The sequence below is a fragment of the Brachyistius frenatus genome, unplaced genomic scaffold (assembly GCF_029030835.1).
Source record: "Brachyistius frenatus isolate BFR_SWC_R1_liver_20210118 unplaced genomic scaffold, ASM2903083v1 Contig_370, whole genome shotgun sequence".
NCBI classification, from domain to species: domain Eukaryota; kingdom Metazoa; phylum Chordata; class Actinopteri; family Embiotocidae; genus Brachyistius; species Brachyistius frenatus.
This window is the reverse complement of record NW_027210969.1, coordinates 184767-207783: the sequence shown is the minus strand read 5'-3', so window position 1 is coordinate 207783 and position 23017 is coordinate 184767. Positions and strand designations below refer to the sequence as shown.

Sequence of the window (23017 nt, the reverse complement as noted above, 5' to 3'; positions counted from 1 at the left end):
AGAGGAGGCCAACACAGGCGCAAAGAAAGGGGAAAAGGAAGCTTTATTGCCGCCATTTCACGTAAAAAGCAGCGCGGTGGGAGCGAGGCGACTGGCCAAACAATTAAGGAGAGGGTTAGCGTTTGAATTAAATCCACCAATTGGCGCTTTAAAACGGCGAAAGCAAACGCGTTATTCTACACGGTAGGGCCTAACGTCTTTTCGCCTGCTCGGTTGCTTGGAGACGGAAGAAAATGAGCTACGGAAGGCCGCCGCCAGACGTGGAGGGGATGACCTCCCTCAAAGTGGACAACCTGACGTACCGAACCTCACCGGAGACTCTCCGCCGAGTCTTTGAGAAGTACGGCCGCGTGGGAGACGTGTACATCCCCCGAGACAGGTACACCAAGGAGAGCCGCGGCTTCGCCTTCGTGCGGTTCCTCGACAAGCGTGACGCCGAGGACGCGATGGACGCCATGGACGGGGCGCTGCTCGACGGGAGGGAGCTGCGGGTGCAGATGGCCCGCTACGGAAGACCTCCGGACTCGATGTACAGCCGGAGAGGGGCTCCGCCACGCAGATATGGAGGGTATGGACGTAGAAGCAGGAGGTAACGTTAGTCGGGTTTAGTCTGGGACGAGCACACGGAAGTCCTAAACGAAAGTGGCGTGAGAACATGCCCTGCTCGTTTCCCAGTTACCACGGTAACAACATCTTGCAGATTACAAATGTTGTTTTCCTCCAGCACGGATTAGTGGATAAAGAAAACGTTGTTGATTAAACTGTTACACCCTGAAAATGTAAAAGTACCTTCAAACCAAATGTCGCACTTGGCCCAACCAACAGAAGATATGAAGTAGATTCTCATGCGTAAAATATTCACATGAGGCACTAGGACTCTTTGATTTTGTGATAATCCACTTATTAAATGGTCAGTCAGCTGTGTGATGCTGTTTTTATCCAGTGTTGGTCTGAGCAGGGGTTTTAAGATCCGTTTCCATTTCATTTTTGCTCTTCTCTTGCCGTGTTGTTGAAGTGTGCGTCTCCTTTACCTTACAGCCGGTCAGCCAGTCCCCGGCGTCGCAGACGTACCCGAAGCCGCTCCAGGAGCCGAAGCCGGTCCCGGTCCAGGAGCCGCCACCACTACAGCCGCTCCAGGTCCCGCTCCTACTCCAGATCCAGGTCACGGTCCAGGTCCAAGTCTAAGTCCAAGTCCAGAACCCCCAGACGGAGCAAGTCAAAGTCTCCCTCCAGGTCCCGGTCCCGCTCCAGGTCCAAGTCAAGGAGTCGAACCCCGCCTTCCAACAGAGGATCCAAATCCAGGTCCAGGTCCAAATCCAAGAGTAGACCTAAATCCCCAGAGGACAACGGAGCAGAGTCTTAACCCAAACTTGGACACAACATGACGGTATTCAAGGGAAAGGGTGGATAATATTATTTGTTTCAAATATTACATTTGAGGTGACTATCGGTCATCATGTGGGGATGTATTCTGCAGTCTTAATGCTACATTGCAGACATTTGCACACGAGCAACAAAGTCTGCAGAATCCTGTGTAGTTTTAGAAATTGAAAATACGATCGGGACAGATGTAGTGTACAAGTCCTAAGTTCTGTGTAAGCTTTACTTTGCTTGCATGTTCAGCCAATCTAAAGCACACACAGGCAACGGGAGATTTGAATTAACGTGACTTAAGAGTACGATATATGTCAAATTGGGATGTTAATCACATTTGTACTGATGTGAGTGGGTGGTTGGGACGTGGGGTGCTTCACTCAAAACCTTCACCTAAATGTGGAATTCTTTCCTCCAAGCTGCGGAGTCCTGTTTGCAAAGAGAGGAGGAGGAGGAGATGGGGGTGTGGCAGTGTGAGAGCAGTTAGTGTGTGACCCGCCCATGTGACCTGCCTGTTGCTGAGAGAGCGATGGCAGTTGCTAAGGAGCAGGTCACCCAGGCAACGGTGGTTGCTATGGAGCAGGTCGTCATGGCGGTGGTTCGGGCTGTCAGTTGGTGTATGAGGTGGTGTGGTGAGGTACGTTTCACGGGGATCACAGGCAGATGCACTGAGCACACTGTTCCCACCTGTGCCTGTGGTTTCCTCCGCCTCTCACAAAGGGAACGGACCCCGAGGTTTGTTTTTCACATATGCCCGAGTGTTTTAAGAGTTGGTTGTGGGGAGTGTGGGGCCAAGAAAATTGTGTAAATAAATGTGAAATTTCTTAGAAATGTTGGGTTTATTTAAAAAAAAAACAACAAAAAAAAAAAACCATGGATGCCCACAGTTAAATAAATGTTAGTGTGAGGTAAAGGTTCAGACCACTACTGCATTTACATATCCAGGTCAGCTGCAGGAGTTAACTTAACCTTCTGGTTTTGCTCTTGCTGACTCTGTTTTGTTTTTTTCCTTCCAGATCTCAGATGATTGATCCTTTGCCGAGGACATCAGGACGAGTCTCACATTGAGCAAGTGGACTCCACTATTACCACTGAATGCAGACTGAAAGGTTATTGGAGCTTGGTCTAAAAAAAAGTTTTAAATGTTTAATTTGACTTAATCTGCCTAAACAAATTCTGTAACTCTGACATGATCGTTGTAAAGCGGAGCATATTGAAAGGGATTTGTAAGGTGTATTTTTCAAATAGTTTTTTTTTTTTTTTTTCCCATTTTGATTGAATTTGTACTTGTTAATAAATTCTTTTGAATTAAAAGTAGATTTCTTTTGACTAAATCCCTCGTTTATCACTCCAGCTGGTAATGAAAATTTTATTGACAAATTTCATGTTGAAAAAGTTCGATGTTTCAAAGCATTTACAGCCATGTTAAACCACTCTCCCCGGAGAAATGGCTTGCTGTACAGTGACATAAAAGCCACTTAATTTGTGACTTGCTAATCCGGCAGCAAAGCATTTTCTTTTTCTGTCAAATCTTTTTTTTTGTTTCTGTCTGGTTAAAGTTGCTTTCCTATGACTCTAACCCTCTTTCTTGTGTATCTTTTGTGCACTAGGCGCAGTTGTGTAGCAGTTGAGTAATGCTGGTTAGCTGTTAAGATGCGGTGCAGTGCGGTGGTGACATGGTGTGGCGTGTTGCGGTGCTGAGTGCCCGGCGCTGTTCCGGGGCTCGACCCTCCGCTGCCGTTTGCCGGTTTGTAAGCTCACAGGTGTGGCAGATCATCCATCCTTCTCCTGTCTTGTGATCTCTCCTTCTCTACATGTGCTGTACAGATTCTCTCCTTCCTTTTTTTTTTTTTTTCTCTTGATTCTCCCTCCTCTCCCTTCCCTCCCTCCCTCCCTCCCTCCCCCCCCCTCTCACCTCCCCCTCCCCCCCTCTGTGGTTTATCCACTGTTAACTGGTCTTGCTTGCTTTCAAATTGGGGTCCAGTGTGACTCCGAGTGAAGGGTTTAAAGGGCAGCTCTGGCCGCCTCATGAATACTTTTTTTTGTGTATTGCATTCCTCTGTGAACCTCCCAGATGTCTTGTAATTGCTTCAGGTGAATGCTAATAAATTTCTTTGTTGTAAATAAGTTGCAAATGGGAATTTTGTCATGTCAGATTTTTTTTTTCTTCTCGATAGGTTTCGTGATATTATGTTGATTTGTGTTAATTGCCTTCTGTATATACATAAAAGCACAATTCTAAATTTGTTGAATTACCTTCAGTCTGAACTCGATCACCCAAACTGACAAAAAAAACATTCAGGTCGTGGTGTGTCGCCTTCTTCACGATGTTATTTCGAACATGATACAAATATATTGTGAAATGGCAATACTCAACTTATTAACTTGCACATGGCAACAAGAAGAATGGCTGAAAGTGTCTCGACGACGGAGGACTTATTTCTGCTTACATAAAACTAAAGCCCTTATTTTGTTGTACTTTGATGTTCCAATATACTTGATTGCAAAGTTAACTTGGTTACAGAAAGCCTGTTGGTGAAAGGGCCCATTTAAGCATGTATTAATCAATCTTATTCACTCTTATAAGTAGACAACTGCTATTTTTGTACTTTTTTTTTGTTTGTTTCTTCTTCATAAGGAGATCAATGCTTCTTCTTCCAGTGTCTCGGTAGAATCCAAAACAGCCATATTATCCATCTCTCTTTCAAACGAGCAGAATTTAGATTCCGTTGAGCCCAGTAAATAGTTTTGCAGCGATTTGGAGGTTCAAACATGATCTAGTCAATGTTTTTTTTTTTCCATTATAATATATTTTAATGACAACAAATAAGGTTTTGAGTTTGAATTCCGTTTTCCACAAAAATTGCAATTGAACTGGTTCAAAATTGTAATTATATTTATGACTTTTCACTAGAAACAAATGTAAAAATCCACGACGGACAGGCAGGCAGGCAGGCAGGCACTTGGTTCGTGGTTGTTTGTCCTCCACGTTAAATCCCTGGTGCAGCCTGATAGAAAGGTGTGTCCTCAGGTAGGAACACCTTTTCCCCTCAACTGACCGTAAACTCAGTTTGCCTCTGTGAGCCGTTTCCAACCGGTACACGGGTCCTGTCACGAACCATTTCCGTCACCCGGGTGGTGCCGCTGACGGGATTAACGGGAAAAGTCGTCGAGACGCGGGCCTCGCACGTTGCAGCGCGCCGTGCCGGCCCGGCCCGGCCCAGCCCAACCTGACCGGTCCCGAGCGCGCGGGTACGTACGCGGTGTACCGGGGCGGTGGGCGTAACCGCAGGACGTGACGCGGCGCTCGGAGACGCGGTCGTGCCCCGAAACGTAAACGCTGCTCGTAAAAGACATTTATGCGGGGATTATTTCCACCAGTGGGATGGTCCGAGCGAGTGAATGCTGGCGTCACATGCGAACAGAAAGCGGAACGGGAGTCACGGCGCAGGGCGACAAAAAAAAAAAAAAAAAAAAATCATCCAACAATGGATGTGACTTTTGTATTATCAGCTGTTATTTTCACACTCCTCGCTTTAGTGGTCGCGACGTCGTTATTTAACGGCTTTTCGCCTGCGGTCGAGTTTGCTAATGCGCGGGGTTATTTCGGACAGCGAGGAGGATTAAAGCAGTCTGGGCCGAAGCAGAACGGCCATGTACCCGAGGAGGAGGAGGAGGAGGAGAAGGAGAAGAAGAAGACGGACGACTGGTGTGAAATCAGCGGTAGCTCTCACGACCACTGGGATGTGGTCAAATCCGTGCAGTCAGTAAGTAAGCCTGTAATCTGGCTTTCATGCAGTGTCTGCACACTTAAGGGAAATCGGTTTGTTTTGTTGAAGCGTTTCACTGCGTAATTCTCCCTTAATCTGGTTTACTGGCTATTTCTCTCACCAACAAACTGCATACCTGTCCATGCAGAGGTGGAAGAAGCTCTCGGATCCTTAAATAAAATGTTAATTAACTGCAGTGTAATGTAACGGATATCAACAAGGCAATATAGGGAACAATGACAGAGAATAAAGTGATGTTATGGTATGTGTGTTTCTGATATTTAATGGAAAACAGGCAATTGTGTGATTACATTTAGTAGAATTTAAAAAAGCACAATAGGAAAAATACAAATTCTCCTGATATGAAAATACTCAAAAATTGGAGTAAAATACCTAAAAGAAAATTAGGTATTTTGAAGTATTGAGATAGTTTAGTAACCTGCATTTTAAATTGAACTGCACTCTTTTTGCTTTCTTAATGTATTATACTGCATGCTATGTAATTGGATTGTCATTAGTGATGCACTAACAGTCTTTTCAGGTTGTGGTGGGTTTCACATGAAGCTGTTTTTAACCTACTTTGTAGACGGTTGGTTCAGATTACCTGCAAACAAGTAGGAGAGGAACAACACAGGTTAACAAAAACTTTGTCCAGTACAAAACAAAAACAGTAACTGTTTCGTAGGTATTTTTGCGCACTGGATCCAAATATGTTTTCAGAATTTCTCCATCATCCATAGTTTATTTGTTCCAGTACAGTCACATGTACATGGAAAAGTGGTACCAAGGAGAGTGGAGCTCCTCTATGTAGGCAGACTATTGCTAGAAGGATGGTCCGGAGGCTGAATGTTGGTCCATATTTTTTTTTAAAAAAAAAGTAATATACGCTCTGTCAATTATAAACATGCCTGATAGATACATTTCATAAATTTTGAAATTTTTATTCAGTGTAAAAAGTACCAAGGTCCACTTAGTTTGTGGGACAAAAACAAGATAGTTTAGTTGCCTAGTGTAACACGATTAAGAGAATATTAATCAGCATTCATTTTAATAACATTTAAATCATTTTAAGCATAGTTACCAGTTCCAGCTTTAAAAAAAAATGTGAATACTCTTTGTTTACCGCCTTTATGATGGCAAATTTCTTCATTTTGGTCTTTGGGAAACAGGGATGGACAGTTTTCAAAAATGTTCTTTTATTTCATAAAAAAAATAACTTGAAACATAGTGGAGTGAAAGTTTGAAGCAGATTAAAGTAGTTACCTAAATAGAGTACTTTAGACTTGTACCTTAGCTAATGTGCAGTTCTTCTCAGTGTCCTGAATCACTAGAATCAGTCAGTTAAAAGGACTCATCCAAAAGAACCGACGTTTTGAATAAAACTCAGATTTCATGTTTCCACTGAATTGAAGCATGGCCGACTGGTGTATATTCCTCACAGCTTTCAGAAACAGAAAGGCTGTTGCTTTGACAAACAGGCCAAACTCCATTTATAATTCTCAATATTTTGAAAGTCTCCTTGATCGCTATCGGAGTTGAACGCAATGTTTTTTTTAATGACTTTTGAGTGTTTTTAACGGATCTACTGTTTCAGCAATTTGAGCTGGCTCACGGTGACCGTGTGACACGTTCAGTGAACGAATCGCTGAATATGTACCATTCCCATGAGAGGGTCTTCAGCCACTTAAAAGTCTGTACTTCAAAGGCGTTTTAAAAGATATTAGTTTCTGTGACCTAAATCTCAAATGTAGAAGAAAATGTTAATGGGAAAAATACATACAATTCGTGAGGACACCCAAAAACATTTGTTTAATTGAACAAATAAAAATATTTCCATCTCTGCCATCTTTCTAGCAAAAATGGACAGAAATAACAGGTACCAGGGATGTCAGTAGCATAAACTCATAACTCTATGTTGCAATAGTTAAGAGCAACATGTCAGATTAGCAACCAAAGGAGCAGCCTCTGTTTTTCAATCTCCTGGGCTGAGACAAAGGCCAGCTGGAGGAGAGGTGAGGAGCGCAAGGAGTTATTTGGATTTTGTTTGGAGTCTGCCTGCAAAGACACACAAATGCACATTATTTGATTAAAAGAAATAAATCCAGTTGTTGCTAAATATTTGGTGAGAAAGCCCGTGGCAAAACGACAGTGCGCTGCCCTTCACCTGACTCCTTAATTCTCTGACAGGAGGAGGCGCACCCACACCCACACCCTCGCACTGAAGGACTGGCAGCAACAGTCAAACACTCCTTCTCCACATCCAGCCTCTCCGTCTCCAGGCCCGGCTCTGAAAACAGGAGTTTAGAAATATACTCGTCGTCCGAGGCCTCATCGGGGATAGGTCGTAGGTCGTTCATTGGGCTCTCTGATACGGAGCTCCTAAAGTGTGCTTTCTCTTACCCCCAGACTGAAGGAGCCACAGAGAGCCCAGCCATCGATGGTGAGCACTTTTACCTGCTTTTAAAGGAGTCGTGAGTTAAATCCTAATATCTTTTTCCACGTCGAGGTTTAGTCGATTTCTAATCACTTTTTTTTTCTCTCTCTCTCTTCAAACAGAACACGAGGAATCAAATATAGACGACTCCTTGAAGTACGTCCCCGGGAAGGCGCGATCCCACCACATGGAAATGATGATGTCTAAAGAGGAGCTGGAGGAGGAGCAGAGGTGAGTGAAAACTACAAATACCAGGGTTGCAGTTGCCATATATGGTGACCTATCAAAACTACATATCTTAACCTTTGATTGTGATTATTAGCTGGATGTCTAATAAAAGACATAATGTGCTTCATCAAATTTCACAAAGTTCCCTCATTTCCACGTCTACCTTGCCTTCTGTCCAGAGCCACTTCTTCTTCTTCATCCCCCTAAACCCTTCCTCGCGCTGCTTCACGTGTGGGTTGTTGTCGGCATTTCACTCAAGAGCCTTCCACGTTTAGCTGCTGTGTCACCTCCTCGGATTTAGGCTAGACTGAGTAAGGCGAGATTGAGGCCGTGCCAGGCATTAGCCGACAGATGAATAACACAAGACTTAAAGAAACACCTCTAAGTGTTTGGTCGCTGCCAAGGGCCTAAATAATCCCGTAATCTATCTGCATGCCCTGCTCTTATCATTCCAGGATGCACTTCAACACAGACGGTAACTGTCTGTAATCCTGACAGAGGAGCAGGTATGTGGTAAAGTATGAGTCATTCCCACCTGTTTGTCCCGGGAAAGTCACTTTCTGCCCATTTTGTTTAAAAAAAAACAACAACAACACCACTTCACATTCACAGTCTTGACCTCAGCAGTGATTTTTGCCTCTTCAGCTCTTTATCCTCAAGTGGCCATGAAGCGACTGATTTAACAGTGCTTACCTGATCCCACTTTTCCGTCCTCCTGCTGCCCCATTATTCCACGTCAGGTGTGTGATCGTCAGGTGTTGCCGCAGGTGTTGATTGTACCTGCAGCCGTCACCTCTGAGTGTCAGTTAATCCTCCGAGGGCTTTCCTGTGCTCTGCCACAAGGAGGAGCCAGTTTAGGGCAACACTGGGGCCTGAGCCGGTCACAGGTGTAGAGAAAGTGAGGGGAGAAGTTACTGCTGTGATAAGAGGAATAAATCTTGTAATTTATTATTCCTAATCTGCAGCTGGGGTGATATTGATGTCATGTTAATTCATTATTAAATACTGGACTGTAGGAAGAGACAGCAGATAAACACTGGTCATGTAGTTTATCTTTATTAACGCTGTCATTTTCTGATGGAAAGCGAGTCTGTTATACAATTTCAACCTGTGTCACGTCGTTCCCTCCCGTGTCTCCCTTGTTCAGTAGTTTTAGTAGACAACGGAGGTGGAAATGAAGATTTGTATACCAAGCAGCTTTTTCACTTGAAAAAAAAAAAAAGGGTGAGGGTTGCGTGAGGGTTTTGGAAACATTTCAGGGTGTTGTTTAAAATAGGTATGTAAGTACAGGACTTTTCTATGTTACATACTGTACATGATGTTATGTACGTCACGAACGTTAAATACATCACGTTACATACGTTAAAATAACTCGGCGTTGACTTTTGTTTTCAGTCGGGACACATGCAGCGGTTTTCTGGGTGTAAATGTAAATTTAAGTGGTTTCAACACCCTTCAACGGTCGACTGTTTCTTTCACCTCTCAATATTTCCTCGATATTTTTTCTTCCCAGGGTGCAACGTGAGCAGCTGTCCGCCATCTTCCAGCTGCTGAAAGACAACAAGGAGACGTTTGGCGAGGTGTCCGAGGGAGATATAGAAGAGCAGCTCAGACTCTACTCCATCTGAGACTCCCCTCGGACTCACATCTCCATGTTTTGACCCACCCTGTTGACTGACGGTGCTCTTTTACCCGTTTGCACTACTGAAGGACTGGTCCAGTACACCAAATACTGAAATAAACATATTTGCAGTATCCAACAAAGCTACAGTTCACTCCCACAACAACCGCTCCTATTTCTGTTTCAATATGTCACGCAATGATTTTCATTCCTTCCCCGTCCACCTGTCATCCACATGAAGGTAAACCAAACTGTGCTGCATCTGTTCCTGCACAGAGAGGGTGAATATAGCAAATAATTGCTGAAAAGGGATACATGAATGCTGTTTATATTAGCTTTATATTGTAAGTGAATCAAATGTATGTTAATGATGGAAAAATAATGAACTCATCATACTTGTCGAATGTTTGTCTATCTGTTGCACAACATGTTCTTATTGTCTCAGACAGGACATGTTCTCAGACACGACGTCTCCGTGTCTGGATCCTGTGACCTACGACCTCACTCAGTACTATCTGTCCACAGTATGATGTAATTTACGACGTCCATATGTTACGACGTCCATTATCTTGTGACCTACGACTGAACTCAGATGTAAAGGAAATGGGGATGGATGTCAACTGCTTGTCACACTGTATAAAAGCTGCCCGACGGAGGAGAGACGCGGAGCAATGCTGGACATCCTTCTTTGAGTGTACATGTATTTGCTCCTTCTTGCAAGAATAAATGTCCGATGTGTTTGATTTTGAACCAAGCCTCTGAGTAATTTTTCTAACATAATTGGTCCTTCGAGCCGGATCCCAACATCTCCTCCTCTCTCCGGACACAGTCTGAAACCGTGCACGGGGGAGTCTGGGACTCCTGAGGAAAGACCTCCGCCCTGTTTCTTTATCGAAACAGTTTGGACATTGGTGAGGCCAGGACTAACTGGAGAGAGGAAGGGTGACGGGATCCTAGAACAAGGCTGATTCACCATCAAACATCGGACACCCGGGTAAGACATTTTCTTTTTTTGTTGTTGTTCTAAAGAGTCAGGTCAAGGACCTGTACTAAAGAGTCTGAGTAGACTATATAAACTAAAAAGTCTGAATAGACTAGGTAAACTAAAAGTCGCGCGCGCAAAAAATAGGTCAGGGACCTACAGGTAACTAAGTCGGGGACTTAGGAGATAGGTCAGGGACCTACAAAAAAAATAATTCCAGAGTATAAAATAAATAACATAAAATAAGACTTCCGGAAGATGAAATAAATAGAGACTGTGAGTGTCCTACAGTGTAAAGGAGAGCCGAAACCTTACGGTATGAACCTAAACTCTCCTCTGTGGAAACCTGACGGTGCCAAAATCAGATAACAGTTGCTTGGGTGAACTCCATACAAACTGGTTGGCTCGCAGATAGAAAAAAAAGGGATCATGCTGTAGTAAGATCGAAGAGATACCTCTGGAGGGAGACGTAAAACGCATGCACTCAAAAGGTGCAGATAACATCAAATATTTTTTTTAAAAAGAGAAGAGGAAGAGGACAGCTTCTGTCTCCAAACCCACGACACCGTCCCCAAACTCCGTCCCCTCTACTCCAACCGCAGACAGCAGCCAAGAACTTGCAATGCACTTACTGTGAGTCGCTTTGGATAAAAGCGTCAGCTAAATGTAATGTATTGTAACTTTTACGGAGACACAGAATATTCGGAAGTATATTATCGAGGGGATAATGATCAGGACGGCTGGCGGCCGTGGGGGAGGACCGCAAGAGCCAGGTAACGACACCTGCTATAATGACACCTGCTATACAGTAGGTCACTTATTAGGAGTCTAGACAAAGGACGTAAGGAGGCCATTTTAAAGGCACCAAAACCAAACAAAAAGACAATTGATGTCATTTTTAGGAATGACAAATTTCTGTTGGAATTGGATTCCAGATTATGCAGAAACGACTTCCCCACTGTCTAAACTCATTTATGATGACCCTATGGCTGCACACGATAAAGTACAATGGACACCAGAAACAGAAAACGATTTTGAAAAATATGAAAAAATTGTCTTATCAACAAAAGATTTTGCTGTTGAAGACTTTTGCCCTAGACAATGAGATAAAAAAATATATATATTTAAAAATCAACAGTGGAAGACAAATAAATCACAACAAAAAGACGATGATTTATGAAGATGACAGGAAGGCAAGATGATACTCCAAAAAAGTTTATATAGATATGTGGCCTTTTGAGCCATGGGATAAACCATGTCTCAACAGGAGGGATGGTATCTATAATAAACTAAGCATTTAAACTAAGCATTTACAACATATGGCTTTACAAACTACTAAAAAAAATTGGCACGATAAACCGTATTGGTACGGAATAAATGTCCGATATGTTTGATTTTGAATCCAGCCTGAGTCATTTTTCTAATAGTTAATTTAGGACATTTTTTTTTTTTTTTAAATCAAATTTATTTTCAATAAACCTGTAACGGTTCAATCCTGCAAAGTTACTTATGCAAAACATTCTGTTTGTTGTGTAATAAACCACATTACGCACCAAGTAGTGTGTGTGTGGGGGGGGGGAGGCAGGAGGAGGAAGGAGTGAGTGTCTGCCTGTGACTGATAACTGGTTCATTGTATTTCCCTGAGCAGAAGTTCTACCCATTTACACCAGTGACATTAAAAACTGAGGGTGGTTTTTCACCCATGCACAAATTGAAGATAATACTATTGGGAAAGAGCCTCCACTTATCAGAGATGGCAGTCCAAAACTCCAGGATTTTTATTTTGTTCTTTGTGTTATTAGGCAGCATTCTGCTTTATATTGTGTCGTGGGAAATTTTATCAGAGAGCCTCAGGTAAGTTTTGTTTTTGTATTTTCACTTAAAAGAAACCTTGTGGATAAAAAAGGTAAACTTTTTAGTCTGCAATATTTTCTGTTAATTCTGTAATTTTTCCTTTCAAGACAAGTACAGCACTTATCTATTTTTTCCTCTTTTTTTTTTATGTTGAATCTATTGTTCTTTTGTCAACTTTGCTATTCAGCTGGACACCAGTCTCAGGAAAAAACAACCACACACACATTACATTCTGGGGAAAAAAAGCAAACTCGACTCCTCCACCTGCCGTCTTCACCACAGCACACAAAGCAAAAATTACGGGTTCAACAAAAACAAACCCTGCGACAAAGCTAAAGACTGATCCAACAAAAAACTCTACGTACAAAGCCGTACCTGAGACTCCTATTCCCATCCTCTTCAAAAAGTCGTTCAAGAAGCTTCCTTTGTGGGATTTTGAGGAGGTTTATAACCAGGATGCCTCACTAAGGCCAACAGTAAGCATGCTAAGACAAGAAAGGGTAGAAATGAATGCATTAATGTCACAGATGTGGGTCTGAATGAAGTTGTGTGTCTTTGGTGTGCCCTGTTTGCATTTTCACATTTGCTTTTTTTTTTATGGTTTCATACACAAGAATAATAATGGCTGACACCTCTGTAATTGTTTGTCGAACATCTTGCCTTCTCTATCATCTCAATATTGCAGTTTCCTGAGTTGAATGATACATTCACTAAATCAGTTGTTTATCAAAATGAACATTTTCCTGTTAGCCTTATTTCATAGTTTAATACTTTGTCTTTATCTCAGACATGCGCCGAGTCTCTGCGAAATTCAAAGGATGAGAGCTTCAAGAAGGCTTTTCTTCCCAACATGCGCTTGTATCTGCACAAAGATAATGTCAACATGAGCGAGTGGAACCGGCTTTCACACTTTAACAATCCTTTCGGTTTCATGGAGTACAAGTACGACGGTAGGTTTTTGTGTTTGTGTGTGCTCACTGTGTGGAAGTAATGAGTTCAAGTCATGGTAGAAATTATGGGATCTTATTTTCGTTGTTCCTGTTTTTCTGGGTATTTCAAAGCTCAGCTTCCCTTAATTTTCAAATATAACCAGAAGTTGAGGCCAGTGGGAAAACATTTCTATAATTTTGGCAACAATATAACAAAACGTTTCTTCTTGAAATAATAATATATATAGTATTAATATAATTCAGCCCCCTCGTGAGCCTGTTCACGGTAAAGTGAGTATGGATGGATGGATGTTTCATGGTTCCTCTTTGAGAACTGAATCATAAACCATACATGGATGTTTAGTCAAATTAAACCACAATGCATCTATTTAATGATCTCAGCCAGGTGATATTACTCATACATTGTTAAATTAAAAGACATTTTCTGGCATCACACTGATACAGTTGACAACTTCATGTTTTTCTTTTTGTTGGTAGATGTGATGGCTTCAGTGAAGCTGATTCCTAAACCTAAGGAGCCATTGATCCTTCCAGGCAAAGATGGCTGCGTGCACTGTGCTGTCGTGGGCACCGCAGGAATCCTGAATGGCTCCAAAATGGGGGCAGAGATTGATGCTCATGATTACGTTTTCCGGTAAGAAAAAGGGAGAACAAAGCTCTTGGTTGTGTTTGTTACGCTCCACCTGGTGAACTAAGCTTCCAAAACAATAATGGGAATTTTCATTATGTCTACTACAATGTGTTGCTTCATATTTGCTTTGTATCTGCGAAATCAAGGTTCAACAAGGCCAGGGTGCCTGTCACAGATGCATGAAATACCATCACCAGTAAGCTATTTTTAAAAATCAAACAAAACAAAACAAAGTACATACAATGGAAATTGTTGGCATTTTTTACATATTTTGATCATTACTGACAGTGTAGATAAAGGTGGTATGTTTGAACACAACATCAAGGAAAATTTGTTTTTTCTGTGGAAAAGGTAAGTACACCCTTGGCATTTGAGACAAATATTGATCTCTCTAGCAGAAACTACTTCTGATGGTTTTTTTCTAATTGTCCAATAGACTCTGACTCTTTCATGCAAAATTCATTCATTTGCAAGATGATTGGGGGTTTTCCTTCATGTTTTGCCTGATTCAAATATCTCTAAAACATTTGAATGGCATTCAAATATGGGCTTTGACTACGTCATCCAATAACCCTCCTTCTTATCTTTGGCCCCTGCGTGGATTTGCTGGCGTGCTAGTAGAATCATTATCTTCATTATTGTAAAGCTCACTTCCAGTTCAGCTTTTCGCCCGATGCCCTCATCTTCAAGCTCTCTTTAATGCAAAATTTATAGATGAATCAATGACTGCGAGCTGTCCAGTCCCTGAGGCAGCAACATAACCCCAAACCATAATACTTCCAACACCGTGCTTCACAGTTGTTATGAGGTTCTTCTCCTGAAAGTCTTTGTTCTGCACCAAACATGTCTACTGTTACTGTGGCCAAACACCTCTAACTATGATTTGTCTTTTGCGAGCACATTATTCCAAAAGGTCTTTGTCTGTATGTTCACTGGCAAACTGCAGTTTTGCTCAAATGTTCTTTTTGGACAGCAAAAGATTTTTCCTGGCATACCTTCTACGCAGGTAGAATTTTTGCGATCTCTTTGTGATTGTGGACGCCTTCTCTTTGGTCGGCTCTTTGGCTGAATTTGCTGGAGCACCTAGTCTTGGACAAGTCGGCGGTCATTTGTTTTCACAAAACTTGTGCATTCACGGCCTTAATTCGGATGACAGAGAGCCATTTAGCTCTCCCTTACTCACCACTTACCTGATAAACTGGTCCAAATCCCCATTCACAATGACATATTGTTTCTCTGAGATTATGACTGTCACACATTCAAATCACACAGTCATTCATCTCAAGGTTTGTGGATTCCAAGATTATCGGTGGCAGAGTTGACTTTGTGAAGAGTGGGTCAAGGAGTCAATTCAGTATGTTCAAACAACTTTCTGTTGTGAGGGAAGGTGAGCACGAATATTCGTCACCAGTCGCTCGGCGCTACTGGTCTGTCCACAGATGCTTTCCACCCAGCTGCCTTCACTGTAGAAATGATTTTCAATGTACATACAGCACACAGCGCACTATGGTTGTTCAACAAAACCTGCATAGATGTATTATCTGCAAAGTATGTGTACTTGTACGGAAGTGCTTTGACGTCACCCTTTGGCTCCGGCTTTAAAAGCTGTTCAAAGTACTCACCTTTATGGTTTCTTTATTCAGTCCAGATATATTTCCCAGCTCTATTGACTGTTGGTTTAAAAACTAACTACAGACTTCAAGAAACACTTCCGCCACTTGAAACATTCATTTAGTCACCCTCCTGCCGTGAGTTTGATAAGAAAATTGATGTTTATGTTTGTACACTGGATATCTAATTTAGCATATTAATTCTGTCAGTAACGTCATACAGAGCTGCAGTCGTAAAGAAAGGCAGCTGGGAACGGACCACCCACAACACGCTGTCATGTGCACCCTGAATGACAGGCACACGGGCCTCTTCTAAAGAGACAGACAGACTCCCCCCACAACACTAACGACTCCTTTGGTCTTGTAACCATGACAATAAATGTCTATTCAAATCTTTATGCTGTTAAATTGATATAATCACCTAAACCACACTAAATTGGCACTTATTGTTCTTGTTCAGAGGGACAAATGAGGGACAATCGGTCAGGTGGGTGTTTTTGCTGCTGAAGAGACTTAGACTGCTGATAGTTTACTGTGTGAATATATTCTCCATTGAGGATGATTTTCTAGTCATTGCATTCCAATCGGTGTGGACCTCTGAGTAATATTGAAACTATTGGAGCAACTGTGATAAAGGTCTACTGTTGAGACATGTCTTTCTGGTGTTACAGGTCTTTCTGTTGTGTCTAAAAATTTTAAAATCACTTCTCCACTGTACATAAGTTTTAGTTAGTCCAGGTTCAAACAGCAGCTTCTGAGAGCCAGATGGACACTAACATAAAAATAGCAGAGACCTTTAGAGTGGGTAAGTATTGACACAAGTCATATCTTCGCCCAATTTATTGTCACAAATTAACGTCCACCTCAGCTGAGTCATGATGTTGCATAATTCTTACAAGAATCCTATTTGTACTTGCCTGCACATCCTTGTTTAAGACTAATTTTCATAAAGAAGTATTCCAGCTTCCTTTGTGCTGCCACGCTCATCTTTATTGTGTTATTGTTAAATGGTTGACCTTGCGGATTGTAAAAATCCTACCCTGTAGCTCATTAAAAAAAAACCTTGAAGTGACAGTTAAATGGTCATTAAAAATATTATCTTAAGCAGGGCAACAACCAGGATTTTGATTGCTAAGTTTATGAGTCAATGCAATCCGTTATTTTAACCATTGTGACTATTTTTTCAAATGAATCTTTAACTACTTTCTGAACTTTATATTTCATAGTAAAAGTCTCCATACTGTTTCAAACTCCGTTTCACAGTGGAGGGAAAAAAAATTCAGGTGGAGGAACACGTAACTCTTTATTTATTTTATGTATTTTATGTATTTCTTACAAATGACAACACACAGACAGTCAATATACCAGAACTTAATCGAAACAAGAAGCATGCAACTCAAAATTACTGGAGAATGACGTACTTAATCTGCTTCGCTCAAACAACTTTTCAAGAACTCCAGATCATAAATGTCCATCAAACATCTGTATTTCTTTTTATTACCACTCTTTTTTATATTACAACTGATCATAAGGAACCTTCAACATCTTTTTTGACAAAGTTTACGTTTGGACTAAGACTGAACCTTGGACTTCTCTTTTTCCTGTTTGTTTGCACTTTTCAGTTCCAAATAGTTTTGATGTTGATATATTAATATGGCTGTTATTTCTTTTTTTGTGCTTGTAGTGTATCAAGACCGTGCTACATGGGGATTTTTCACATAAAAATATAAAGTGAATTGAAATTGAAGGAGTGAATTTTGCTATAGACATCATAATGAATTTTGGAAAACATTTATTTGATTTCTATTTAATGAAAAAAGGTTATGCTTTTTGAATGGGAATCTGTTGAAGCTGTTGATGTTTTGGGGGCCATCCCCTATTGGCCTTCAGTGGTATAACACTTTCAGGCTCTTCTGCACTGACTTCAATTTCAAGCTGGGGTTGCCGTTTAATCCAAACAAATCAATAAACAAATAAAACGCCACTCGTTTTGATCTGTTTGCTTTGCAGGATGAACGGTGCAATCACCAAGGGTTATGAAGAAGACGTAGGAAACAGAACATCGGTGTACGTTCACACGGCCCACTCCATCACTTCATCAATATATATACTCAAGAAGTACGGATACAAATCGGCCCCTCATGATGAGGTACTAAAACGTAAAACGTAACGGTGTAATGTTGTTCATACTCCCTACATGCAGTGACTTCCATCCTTCTCTTCCTTTCGACAGGGTATAAAGTACGTGATGATTCCCGAGGGGATTAGGGACTACAAATGGCTCGAGGGTCTTCTTAAAGGCGAAAAGGTCCCTGATGGCCAATACAAAAACATACGGTGAATATCAACTATATTAATAGTAGAGGATGCAAAAAAAAAACATGAATTCATCCATTACTGAAACATAGCAGGCCTATGGAAATAGTCTATTATGTAACACAACTGATTGTTCTATTTAAATATATGGTTTGAATTTATGATTTGCTTGATTATTAGATAAGGACAAGCAGGCATCATCTGGCACATTTTATGGAGGTTACAAGTCATGTTTCTCAAGATATGCTCCGTGTGGTACCCGCAGAAAATCAGTGTGAAAAACGACATCCCACAATTTCCTCTTTGTAAATTTGGCATTAAAAGTTAGATCTCATCTTGTTATTATCTCAAAAACATTTTTATGACAATTCTTCGCCTTCGTAAGAGTAACATCACTATTATTTTCCCCTGTCACCTCTTATGACACGGCACCTTTTTGTATGGAGTCCAGAATGTGCCACAGCATAAATTATAGGCTATTAATGGTTGTAACTTAAAATAAATGAGTATTATTAGTTTGCATTAAATGATAGATTTAAAAAGGTAACTTTCTAATGTACAGGCTCGTGTTGACCGTATATATTTCCTTTATTTGTCTTTTCTCTCCTGATTTACCATATATGGATTTTCTGATTGCCTTAATTCAAAAGTCATCTCTGTTTCATGTAAAGCAGGAGCTCTTGTGCTGATTGTTTAAATTAATTTATTGCTTATGACTTATTGATTGATTGCCTTTGTAGTATTATAACGATGATGACGGTATTGAGAATTAACGTGTGTTTTTTTTTCCGAAAGAAGTATTAAAAGGAAGTAAATGCACGATATATTTATTACTTTTAGGTCAGGAAATGTAACGTATATAAATACACTTTGATTCTTTATACCAACCCAGAGTGTGGCATTCATCGGACAAAACAAAACGTTTACAGCCAGAACTGTGACAAAGTGGGCTGACAGCCGCAGATAAACATCTCAGAGGAACAACAACATATGCAAATTCCATAATGAACAATTGAGAACAGTATGTAACTTTAGGTGCATGCCTAACAGGTGTTTCAAGTTGTAGAAGAAATTCAACTGTCATATACGTGCAAAGACACGTGCATACACGTTCTCTTTCATTTTCCCAATTGCCTTTTTTTTTTGTTTTAACTCTCCAGGCCAAGGCCTTACTATTCAGGACAGTACAACGAGAGTCGCTTCTACGTTCTGCACCAGGACTTCCTCCGATACGTTCGAAACAGGTCAGCCTGTCCAGACCTTTATAGGTTTATTGTATATCTGTATAGCAGCTTTCATTAAATGGTAGAGAGTGCCACACATTTACCCATCTAAAGCGTTCAAAGAAATGGGACTTTGTGGCAAAACAGACACGACCAGTTGTGTATCATTTGTGTCACTGTGATATTGTGATAACTAATGACGAGCATCAAATGCCTGTGAAACATAATCATCTGAAAATTTTACTCCGGACAAGAAGAAGTCAATTGAATAAAATGGCATCATTAACTGTAATAAATGCAGCATGAAATCTAATAGGATAAAAAAAAAAAAAAATGAATAGAGATTCTCAGGTAATTATATTAACTACCCTGAATGAGGCTGTTTCAACTTAAGAATGGACACTCTGCAGGCTGCAGTTTGCCTCGTTATGTTTAGTAAAAGTGATTTTATTTTTATTTTTAATGTAAAAGTTCAATCGACACTTTATCATTGCCCACAGCTTTCTAAAGTCATCGAATCTGAATACTTCGTTCTGGCCGATAGTCAGACCAACCAATGGGGCATTCACAGTCTTCCTGGCTCTGCACGTCTGCGACACGGTAAGTTCTTGTTTCATTTCTCCACCTGCCAGCTACTGGTAACCACATCCAGCAGACAATGCAGGTCGTTGGACGACAAACAACAGCGTTACCAACACCCATCACTTACTTTGCTCAGCAATTGCAGCTTTATATCTATACAAAAAAAATATAGTTTTCCTGAAGACATAAATCTGTAACAAGTTTAATTTGGATTCACCAGCAACAGATTCAATCTTGGTTTTTACAAAATATTAACAGGAGCTAAGTTTGTTGCTTCCGGTTGTTTTTAGGAGTCTTTTTTTCAGAGTTTATTAAATACCTGCAGCTTCATGCGGCGGCAGGCTCCATATAAACATCTCCAAAGTGAAAGAGTTCTACACAGTAACATACTTTATTAATCAGTTATAATAAATATTTCTGACATGGAGGACATGATCGACTGATAAAAGATACCTTGTACTTTTGTTCACCTCAGACAGGTGAGCTGTCACACAGACTCTCAGTTTAATCATTTATTACAAAGTCCCTGAGCTCAGTCGCAGTTGTCGGTATATCTTTGTTTTACTGTTGGTAAAAGTCTGATCCGTTTACTTCAGTCAAAAATATTAAAAAAAAATCCGTCATGGCGAATTTCTTGTTTTTCAATTTAAATGAGTATTAAAAACCTCCTTTCTTTGGATCCAGATAATAACACCGGATCTCACTCCAACTAGTAGCTTGAACTTTAAATGTATTTTTTATCTAATCTCCAAGAAATAATTTGCCGTATTTCCTTTTACTTTCCTGCTGACAATTAGACTAGATGATCAATACAACTCGCTGTCCGTTACATATGGAAGTTGTTAGCTTAGCTTAGCATAAAGACTGGAAACGGAGGGAAATAGCGATAAAAACCTGCCTCCCTTCACCTTTAAAGCTTCCCTGTTACATCTTGTTAGTTGAATCTGTGAAATAGAACAAAAAGTGTGGTTTCAGTGGAGGTTATGCTGCATGTATTTTTTGTGGTGTGACCTTTTTCCTCTAATATGTTCTCTTGTCCTCCTTCTGTCATCCTCAGGTGGATGTGTATGGATTCATGACTGAAGACTACAAAAAATACTCCAACTACTACGTCCAGAAGCACGATAAAACCCGAGTCATTTTCTACATCAACCACGACTACCACCTGGAGAAGAACACGTGGAAAAAACTTCACAGCAGCAAAATAATCAAGTTATATCAGAGGACTGAATCAGAAACGGGGACAGAAAATCAGAAGAAACCCTGACACACCGAGACTGTCAGTACTGGTGTCAAGATGCTGGGTCAATAATAATAGTTATCCTTATCAGACAAGTATTTGCACGTTTGACGCAAGGTATCAGCTGGTTTGCGAGCGCTGTTCTGGCAGGATGTGAAGAACAACGCAAAGGATTAGCTTGTGTTTAACATAGAAACACCCCTTGACCACACAGCGCAGTTTAACAACACCTCAAACAAAAGCTTCTGAAGTCAAATTTATTCAGTGTCTCCAGTTAAATAAAACTATTATTAAAATATGGACATATATACTGATGCTTATATATCTGAATTAATCTCACAGGTGTCACAAGCAGTTAAAGTGTTCCCTTTATTATTAAAAATTATATATTTTTTTATTGTGGTTGCAGAGATATACTCTTTTTATTATGGGTGTGCAATTTTCGAGCAGAGGCCTAAAAAAAATAGGTGTGTTTTTAAAAGGTTAACACGTAACATAATTAATTGTGTGCAGGGTAGTGTGTGAAAGACTTTGTGTGGGGACACAGTTGTATTTTATTTAATGTATGGACTTTTTATTTTTTATTTGAAGGGTTGAGGGAGGGGTTTTGTTACACAGAATTGATGTTTTACGGTCATAAAACTAAAGTAAACGTGTTTACTCACCTACTGTACTTACTTCAATATCTTCCATTTATGTTTTTACTTAAGCAATATTAGTTGTATATATGTGATTATTTGACAGATACAGTTTGCAGATTGTGATTATACATGTTTATGTATATATATTATTTCTATATTTCTATATATTGTGTTTATTTACAACAGGTTGTAAAAGGATGTAACCAGAATAATATATAAAAATGTTGATTACGTTACTGACCTGTATTCTAGTCATATTTGTATTACAGTTTAACAGTAATGGGCCATTCTGCTGCATGATGAGCACTTTAAGCTCATTTTTAGACAACTAAAAAACACCACATGATGATTTTTTTCTTCAAATGCCACTCTTCTGTCTTTGTCAGCAAAAGTACAGCTGCAAAAAAGATTTAAATACTCTATTTTTATTTTTGCTTTGGAAAGGTTGTTTGCATTGTTTTTCAATTTTAGGAGTCACTAATGTGCAAAACTCAACGCTCACATATTTCAGTGTATTTTCTGCCAACCAGTCAAACCTTCAAGTGTCTGAAGCTCTGAGCTTTGAGATGAGCAGCAGGGATTTTATAAAGCAGATTTCCGCAAAGGTTCATCTGAAACTTACTGAAACAAATAGCACCATCTGCTGCCTCATTGGAGCAACGACCAGAGTCTGTACTCCTTCGGTGTATTCTGCCAGTGACACCTTCGACAGGTGAGGAAAGTAACGGAGTACATTTACTTAAGTGCATTTTTGACGTACATTAAAGGGACTAAAGTGGTTTGTTTTTTTTTTTTTTTTTAAAGAGTGAAATATTGTACTCTTTTTTTTTTACTGTTACTTTTCAAATGATTTAAACTTTAAAACGTATTTAAATGAAAAGGAAATATATGATCATTTTATAAAATACACATTGTTCAATTTGAAAGTAGTGTTTCCAACCATTTTGACACGTGACGAGTTACAAACAAATCCACAGCAAAGGTCACAGATAAACTGAAATGAGATGAATATAAATATTCGTATCAGATGTTGTTGTTGTTTTTTTTCTTCACCTCTCATACTTTTCCGAGGCCTTGTTTTCGGTAAAAACGTTTCTGAAACATTGATAAATATAGATTAATTATCTTTTTTCCGTCATATATAATAACACCAATCAGTGTGTGTGTGTGTGTGGGCGTATCTTTTCTTTTCGCTTAGCAAACTAACATTATAACACTATAAATAAAACTAAACCTCATTAAAAAGTATGTTTAAAACAAATATCACGAACAATCAGGTGAATACCAGAGACACCCGTAACACGAGTAAACGTTTATTTATTTTTTTTGGGGGGGGGGCGGGGTGGAAACCCGGATATCACTACGGAATCCCACGATGCATTGCGCCAAACGCAATTAAATTAAAATCGAGATAAAACACGCGGTTTTTCACAATGAAACCCGGCAAAGTTTGTTTCTCAATCGGCGTAAATGCCGCTTTCTGAACAGCTTGATGTTAAAAAAAAAAAAAAAAAAAAAAAAGTTCGCTATTTGGTCCGACGCGGGGAACCGTCACGTACAA

At 40.3% G+C, this 23017-nt stretch overlaps 3 protein-coding genes across 12 annotated transcripts; all 3 read left to right on the top strand.

Moving 5' to 3' along the window:
* The first annotated feature begins 60 nt into the window (after positions 1–60).
* srsf2a (serine and arginine rich splicing factor 2a) lies at positions 61–3501 on the top strand. Of its 7 annotated transcripts, none has more exons than XM_069724322.1 (3): positions 61–589; positions 1039–1387; positions 1794–3501. In XM_069724322.1, exons 1-2 carry the CDS (start codon positions 234–236, stop codon positions 1361–1363), a joined length of 681 nt encoding a protein of 226 aa, XP_069580423.1. In that variant the 5' UTR covers positions 61–233; the 3' UTR covers positions 1364–1387; positions 1794–3501. The 7 variants fall into 7 exon arrangements, 6 of the variants coding, with proteins under 6 accessions (XP_069580423.1, XP_069580425.1, XP_069580426.1 ...); XR_011312258.1 differs by having other exon boundaries at positions 62–589; positions 1039–2483; positions 2985–3501; XM_069724324.1 differs by having other exon boundaries at positions 62–589; positions 2391–3501.
* A 1089-nt stretch (positions 3502–4590) lies between these two features.
* mxra7 (matrix-remodelling associated 7) lies at positions 4591–10177 on the top strand. Of its 4 annotated transcripts, XM_069724313.1 has the most exons (5): positions 4591–5141; positions 7332–7584; positions 7701–7809; positions 8262–8312; positions 9320–9407. In XM_069724313.1, exons 1-4 carry the CDS (start codon positions 4734–4736, stop codon positions 8293–8295), a joined length of 804 nt encoding a protein of 267 aa, XP_069580414.1. In that variant the 5' UTR covers positions 4591–4733; the 3' UTR covers positions 8296–8312; positions 9320–9407. The 4 variants fall into 4 exon arrangements, with proteins under 4 accessions (XP_069580414.1, XP_069580413.1, XP_069580412.1 ...); XM_069724312.1 differs by lacking the exon at positions 8262–8312 and having other exon boundaries at positions 4597–5141; positions 7338–7584; positions 9320–10177; XM_069724311.1 differs by lacking the exon at positions 8262–8312 and having other exon boundaries at positions 4597–5141; positions 9320–10177.
* Positions 10178–13155: 2978 nt separating this feature from the next.
* st6galnac1.1 (ST6 (alpha-N-acetyl-neuraminyl-2,3-beta-galactosyl-1,3)-N-acetylgalactosaminide alpha-2,6-sialyltransferase 1, tandem duplicate 1) lies at positions 13156–21828 on the top strand. The gene is made up of 7 exons (XM_069724316.1): positions 13156–13213; positions 13691–13847; positions 17465–17603; positions 17688–17791; positions 18931–19014; positions 19494–19593; positions 20633–21828. The coding sequence occupies exons 1-7, from the start codon at positions 13195–13197 to the stop codon at positions 20840–20842; spliced, it is 813 nt and encodes a 270-aa protein (XP_069580417.1). The 5' UTR covers positions 13156–13194; the 3' UTR covers positions 20843–21828.
* Positions 21829–23017: the final 1189 nt, after the last annotated feature.